This window comes from Sesamum indicum, linkage group LG14 (assembly GCF_000512975.1).
Source record: "Sesamum indicum cultivar Zhongzhi No. 13 linkage group LG14, S_indicum_v1.0, whole genome shotgun sequence".
Taxonomy (NCBI): Eukaryota; Viridiplantae; Streptophyta; class Magnoliopsida; order Lamiales; family Pedaliaceae; genus Sesamum; species Sesamum indicum.
In genome coordinates this window covers 3,475,244-3,482,728 of record NC_026158.1, presented here as the reverse complement: position 1 = coordinate 3,482,728, position 7,485 = coordinate 3,475,244, and the positions used below count along the sequence as shown (strand labels likewise).

The window sequence follows — 7,485 nt, the reverse complement described above, 5'->3', positions numbered from 1 at the left end:
GAATTGGAGTGTAGATATAATCAATACCTACAATTTAGGAGCCCATTTCCAGCTGCCCACCAAAGTACACAGAAAAGCTAATAAAACAGGGGAGAAATTTTGTGTAAAAAGATAAGGAAAATGGAAATTACAATCCCAACAAGAAATGGCAGTTATGATTCATGAACGCCATATCCTCTGCCTCTCACATAGAAAGTATCAAACAAATAGAGCACAAGTCGAAGCTCAACTCTCTCTCTCTCCCCCATTTTAACGCCTCTTAACTTTAATTCACTTTCAACTCCCACCCCCCCCCACCCCACCCCATTCCTCTTAATGCTATATGTATGCGCTCACTGAGTGTATAAGGAGCCAAAAGCCAACGCCACCTGTTGGTTCCTCCCATAAACCACCCCCCAAAAACCACTGCCACTTGTGATCAAGAATTTGTTACAGAAAACCCTTGAAAGATATTGCATCTTTATCATCTCTCTCTCTCTTTCTCTCTACCATCACCGATTTCCCACCATTTCTGACCTTTTTCACCTAATGGGGTTTTGGTCATAATAGCCCTCTGTTGATTATATGCATATAGTCATATATTGAGAGAATCGACCTAGATTGTATACAGAGATTACGGCAATCTGGAAAGGAGAAATAATAACCCTTTCTTGACTGATCTCTGTATTTCTGTTGGGATATAAAGATTGAGTTTTTGTCCTTGAGGGAGAAACATAGAAGAAAGACTGGGCCTTTTTTATATACTACAGTCTGGAATTCTTGTGTGGATAGTCTTTTTGAGTCCCGTTTGTTCTTTTAATCGATTTTGGTTTTTGTTTGTGTTTGTGGGGTTTTGTTGAATCCATGGCTGCTGGAGCAGAGGTGTCCGGTGAGACAGCAGTGTTGGAAATGGATTTCCCTGCTGCTGTTCTTGAGCCTTCATCACCGAAAAAGACTACCCCTGCCAGTGAAAAGAACACTGATAAGAATGAAAATTCCAATTCTGAGAAGACTGGGGAAGTGGATGTAGTTAATGGTGTTAAGGGCTCTGATTTGAACTCCAATGCGGATTCGAAATCAGAATTGCAAATGAAGGATTTTGTTGATATGTTGAAAAAACTGAAGTTGAATCCCCTGGCGAAGGAGTTCATTCCTTGCTCCTATTATTACGGTCAAATGGGTGCCTACAATTTTGTGCTTTCTAGTGAGAATTTGGGAAATGATGGTTTCCCGAATAATCGAAGGGTATATATACAGTTCTCCTATTGATTAATTTCTAACATTTATTGAGTTGATCAATTGCCGTCAATAATCTGTGGTGTTTGATGCTGTATTAGTTCCTAATTTTTGAGTTGAATTGTTCAGGTTCTTGGCATTGGTTAGTTGCAGATTTCACACTTATAAGCAGAAATTTTTATGTTTGGTTTATGAAATTGTATGATAGCCCTTCAGCCTTATGTTGGATGATATCCTTTATTACTAAATTGGTAAATTTGGGTATTTTCGTCTTTCTCTTGAAGTTCTACATCTTGGTTGGAACTCTGATTATTATCCTTTTAGTTGTTCCCGACAGTTTGTAAGCGATCGCATACCTAAACCAACATTTTTCATACGGATATGAGAACAAAAAATTGATCTGGAAGTTGTTTTTTCTTTAATGATTCCTGTTGTAAGAAATGACTTTGATTTGTACTTGCCAGAAGGATTTTGTGAACTATAATTGTCATGATTTGATGAATGAGCGTCTTGTCTAATTTCTTTGATGAACCTATTCTTTTAGTATATGAACATGCAAAGGTTTTTGCTATCACTTTGCCTTTATTATTTGTTGGGTTGACAGATTATCCATGATTCTTTTTTATGCAAGTATTGCTTAATGCAGATTGGGTTGATATGAAACTAATGAATAATTTTGTCTCTAAAATCATATCGATTTTTGACATTTATTCTTAGGATTGAGGTTTGGAGATGTATCAACATTCTCTTTGTGAGAGAGATCATTACTTCAGTTTGTTGTTCCAGTTTCCAATATTCACTTTGTCTTTATGTAGACATATCAGAACAAGTCTGTAGTTGGATCAACGGTCACTACTTGAAAACGCATGGATGCACATTTGTAAATGTATATAACTAGCAGTTAAATGAATGAATTTTATTGTTGATTACAAATCCATCATGTAAATTAGCTTATAATTTGATTTCTCAATGGGTAAATCTAATTCCCCTTGTGAATTTTCCTCCACCTATATAGTAACCTATGTTTTTGAGTAAGAGTTCTGCTTATCCCTCTTTCTGAGGCCTGTTCTAATGCAGTTAATATTATTTCGGTAACTGACTTTGGTATTGCCAATTATATGGGTTGTAATCTCTTGCATGTACTTTTTCTAATGTGCCCTTTATATTTTTGTTTTGTCAGAGAAAAAATAGCAACAACACGACCAGGAGGAGAATGAGTGGGAGAGCTTTTAGAGCTCAAAGAGATGACAGTATTAGACGAACTGTATATGTTTCTGACATTGATCACAATGTAAGTAAAAATTGAATTTATTGTGTCCTAGTATGTAAGTATTTTTTCCGGAGTTCTAATTGATGTGGTTTTTTAACCTCTTAAAATAAGATTACTGAGGAGCGGCTTGCTGCCTTATTTAGCAGCTATGGACAAGTAAGTTATTCTGCTCAGAGACATTTCATGTGAATTTCCTCTGCTGCATGCTTAGAGATGGTTTCATGTGAATTTTTGATGAGTATGTTCGTCTCTGCTAAAGATTGATAATGCTAGAATCTCGGTTCAAGAGCCTTGCCAGGTTGTCTTGCTGCAAAAGTCACCTGAAATAACCACAATTTTGAGAACTTTATTAAAATCTGGTGAAAAGCTTTAGATTTTTGGAGGTGACCGCTGCAACTGCTTATTTATTGGATCTTTATCTTTCCTGCTTTAGTCCATTGAAAATCATGTTCCAATATACCAATTCTTGGTTAAAATTCTGTGCTTACCTTTTTCACATGGCATGCAGAAAGTGAAGAAGATGATTGTATGGATTTTTAATTGTTTGACTATAAGTTCACCATCTAAGAATGCAGATATCTATCTATTACCACTGCATGTCCTGTAACTGCATTTCCAACTCTAGTATGTTGTAATCTTGCACCACTCTTGATGTTTTAGGATACGTTTGATATGTATTGGGACTAACCAAGAATACCATTTTGCTAAGTTGTTTGCTTTTATTTACCCAATTGCAAACCAAATTTGGCATATAATTGAAAGCATGCTCAAGAAAAGCCATGACCGTGTAACTAAGTAGATTCACTAAGGTCCACAGCATAATTCTGAGCTAGGGGTGGCAGACGAGTTGAGCCGACTCGCGAAGCTCGCGGACGAGTTGAGCCGGCTCGCGAAGCTCGCGAGCCGGCTCGATTTTGAGAAATTCAAGCTCGAGTCAAGGCAGCTCGAGCTCAATCCTCTCTATTCTGCTCTCGAGCTTTTTTTATTTTTTTTATATATTTTTATTTTTAAAATTTTATATATTTAATTTCATATTCAATACTTTATCAAATTTATACTCAAAATTGACCATATATTATAATTATTAATCAATTTCATACATTTTATTTTGGATAATAATAAATTATGGTACTTTTATTTATACATTTAATCTTTATACAAAAATAAATTTAACCAACAAAGCTGGTTTTTGGTTCCACAACAAAACCCCCCCATACACATGTGCATAAGTGTATATAAAAATGTTAAAAGTGCTAGGTGACATGGTAGGCAATGCTTCTGAATTTTGAAGTATCATCGGAGTGCTATATCATTAACCTGCTTTTGGATGTACTCTTTTATGAGAGAATGCCTCTCATGTTTGGTCCTTTCATTCATGTTCCTTCAACTATCATGATAGGCACCTCTCCTCTTTGCCAGGAGGATCTTTTGTCATCTTAATTTGTGTGAATAGAACTCAAATTTGGGAGTGCATATTACCTCAGCATAGTAAATGTCACATTCCACCTGCATTTCTCCTTTGTATTACTTTGTAGGTTGTTGATTGTCGAGTATGTGGTGATCCACATTCCCGTCTTCGCTTCGCTTTTGTAGAATTCTCCAATGACTGTGAGTCATCTTTTTCCCTATCTTTCTCTTCCTTGGAGATACTTAACTTTCCTGTGTGATCTCCAAAAATTTTTATAAAATTGTTTAACTAAATCAAACAGATTCTGCTAGAGCTGCTCTTAGCCTTTCCGGGACACTATTAGGTTTCTCTCCTATCAAGGTCTTGCCTTCAAAAACTGCAATTCTTCCTGTGAACCCCACATTCCTTCCCCAGGTAAGAACAAAACATCACCATTGTTAATACTGTCGAACAAATGTCTTAAAATCCTTTCTCCCCTCCAAGTGATTCTCACATGTATCCTGCGTGTTTTTTACTTATAGTATATCACCTAATCTGGTTACCTTTAATTCTATAAATGATTTTGATATGCAGTCGGAGGATGAACGCGAGATGTGCGCCAGGACAGTCTACTGTACAAACATTGATAAGAAGGTATACATACCTTACTCTTTGTTTCTTGACATTGTTAAAATTTTATTTGTATTCTTCCCTGATGAATATATGCTCTTTTCTGAAGGATTACGTCAAGTTAAATAATTGTAAATATATTCCTGTGATATTTATTCTCTTGAGTAGGTTTCTCAAGCTGATGTCAAGAATTTCTTTGAAACAAGATGCGGCGAGGTATGCCTAGAAGTCCAATAACCATGTTCGATTTTGCAAATTGTTTTTTCTTGAAATTGAATGACCAGATAAACCTCTTAATTTAGGTGTCCCGTCTGAGGCTCCTGGGGGATAACATGCACTCCACAAGAATTGCTTTTGTGGAATTCTTCATGGTATGTTACTTTTTGTTGATTGTAACAGCTATAGCATGAGTTTGTGTCCTCTCTCGTGCTTGCGGTAACGCTTGACAAATGACTTAGTCTACAGTTCCTATGAGGCTCTGAGCATACTTTTATGACCTCATAAGTTTAATAATCTTGCACCATAGTTGACAAAATATAATAATGATAACTTCAATAACCCCGACAATTTTTTATGGGGTTAATTGCATTTTAACCCCTTGAAGAAATACAAGTAGGCAAAAACTTCCCTGCAACTTAACCCCCTGAACTTTAACATAGGATGCTCACCCAACATCAGGACCTCATGTTAGCCTTTTTCTTAAAGTTCAGGGGTTTGTGTTGCTTCTTTTCAATCTCAGTTTTTCTTTACCTATTAGTATTTCTACGACGGTTCTGTATTTAACTCATTTTTTCCGCCATCCTAGAAATATGTAAACATGCATGAGTTTTTCTCATTAGCATAACCACCATCTTGTGTTTCTTTATCAAAATATCGACTGACCTCCCGTAAGAATTCTTATCCAAACCCGAATTTGGGTACCCAGAAACTATTCAAATTCCAGGCTTTTTCTTGCAAAAGGCTTAAAACTTAAGTCACCTTTAACATCAAGGAACAGGACACCGACAATTATTGTTCTCTGAATGTTAAGTGTAATGCTACTTTACAAGCCTATATTCTATCATTGAGTTGATCATCGAAACATCATTCGATACGTTGAGATCTCGACTAAAAAAGTTTCGCCTATTGATACTATGGGAAGAAAAGCCTTGAAGTTAAATGCTTCTTGGCTTCCTCATGTAACCTTGTGATCTGAATTTTGAGGTTGGGTGTTGATATGTGCAAGTTGCAAGATTTAACTTCTTCCGCATTGTACTCAATTGTCATTATAAACGGAATCATTTGCCTTTTCTGTTGAGTCAATTATTCTTCACTTTTTGCTCCTTTTTGTTCCCTTTTTTCATTGGGTTTGGTACTTTGATAAAGGTACCTAATGTCATTTGGAGAGGGATCATTAATAAATAAAGCTGATAATAGAAAAAATTTGCAGGCTGAGAGTGCAATCCTGGCTCTTGACTGTTGCGGTGAAGTTCTGGGATCCCAACGCATCAGGTACGACTCATCTGAGATATCTCTAATCTTATTGCTACGTCGTTACATTTCCCCTAACTAGTTCGATGACACTGTAGGGTGAGTCCTTCAAAGACGCCAGTCAGGCCACGGGCTCCCGCCCCTGGAATGCAGTAACTGGAGAACTTGAAAGTTACGCCTGAAAGGTGAACATTTGGTGTTTCGTTAGTTCTCTTGGGAGACGAATGCTTCGAGATTGAAGTAGTGGTGATGAAACCTACCTCTCCTTCAGTTTTCCGTTTTCTTGGGCACAGTGACTTCGTTTCTTGCACATCTAATCAACTCCTTTGAATTTATATGCGGTCGAGAACTTGGATGCTTTTGCTGTGATTAATTATCTAACGTTCTACCTTCAGTACTAAGTTGTGTTATATGCTCTTTCTTGTGCGTTTGCTCTCCTTTAGCACTTGGCCAGTGTTGGCTTCACCTGTGGACCAATACTAAGGGATGGTAATGGGTCGGGTTTGAGCTGGTTTGCCCCGACCGGCTGGGTTGGACCAGATCCTGTTAGGATTTCTAAAATATTAAAAATGCATATTCTTAATAACTATCTTAATTTTATAAATACGAGATAAATATTTTTAATAATAATACTATCTTAATTTTATAAATACGGGATAAAAAATATATTTTAAAACTTTCAAATTATGTTACTTGTGTACACATTAGCACTTTAAAGAATTTAAATCACTAAATTAATTGCTAAAAGTTGGGACCACCCGGATCCGGATCCAGTTATGGCCTCAAAACCCAAATCATCAAACCCGTAACATGTGGGGTGGGTGGGGTCCAGTTTAGACCCGGACCTATTTTCATCCTGCCTGATCATATATATAGATACAAATCTCCATCTTTGATGCGAAAATAGATTATTTTCTATATTACACTGAATTTAGTTTTAGAATTACGGTAAATTAATATTATTAATTATAATCAAATAAAGTAATATAAAAATATAAATTTCTCAATGTAAAAACTTAATAATATTTATTATATTTTTAGTTATGATCAAAATATTTTTTTTTATCGTAGTCAAGCCATTTTGCCATAAATTTTATCATAATAGATATTTTGGCTTATTGAACGAACAATCGACAACCGTTGTCTAACTGTGGTTACTCGTATAAAGTATAGTAAAATTATAAAAATTATCTTTATCTATACATAATTACATATATACCCATCAAATAACAGTTGTTATATTGTCCCAGTTAGATAATTTTGGCCCGAGATATGCTGATAGAAGTCAAAAAATTGCAACCAAAATCGATTTTTGCCCCTCTTGACCAGGTCTTGAATATTAAGACATTTTTTTGGACCATAATGCCCTTAGCAGATGTTTAATTTTTTGAAAAATATACTTTTTATTTAGCAAACTAATTTTAATTTAAGTCTAAATATAATATATTAAACTTTTTCATCTTTAAAAATTTTGAATTTAAAACTTTCATATTAGAAGAGATTAGTTATAATG

At 35.5% G+C, this 7,485-nt stretch overlaps 1 protein-coding gene across 1 annotated transcript; it reads left to right on the top strand.

Moving 5' to 3' along the window:
* LOC105176881 (polyadenylate-binding protein-interacting protein 8-like) lies at positions 203 to 6,389 on the top strand. Its single transcript, XM_011099821.2, has 10 exons — positions 203 to 1,224; positions 2,396 to 2,506; positions 2,597 to 2,641; positions 4,021 to 4,093; positions 4,195 to 4,307; positions 4,467 to 4,526; positions 4,671 to 4,718; positions 4,805 to 4,873; positions 5,932 to 5,993; positions 6,071 to 6,389. The coding sequence occupies exons 1-10, from the start codon at positions 844 to 846 to the stop codon at positions 6,126 to 6,128; spliced, it is 1,020 nt and encodes a 339-aa protein (XP_011098123.1). The 5' UTR covers positions 203 to 843; the 3' UTR covers positions 6,129 to 6,389.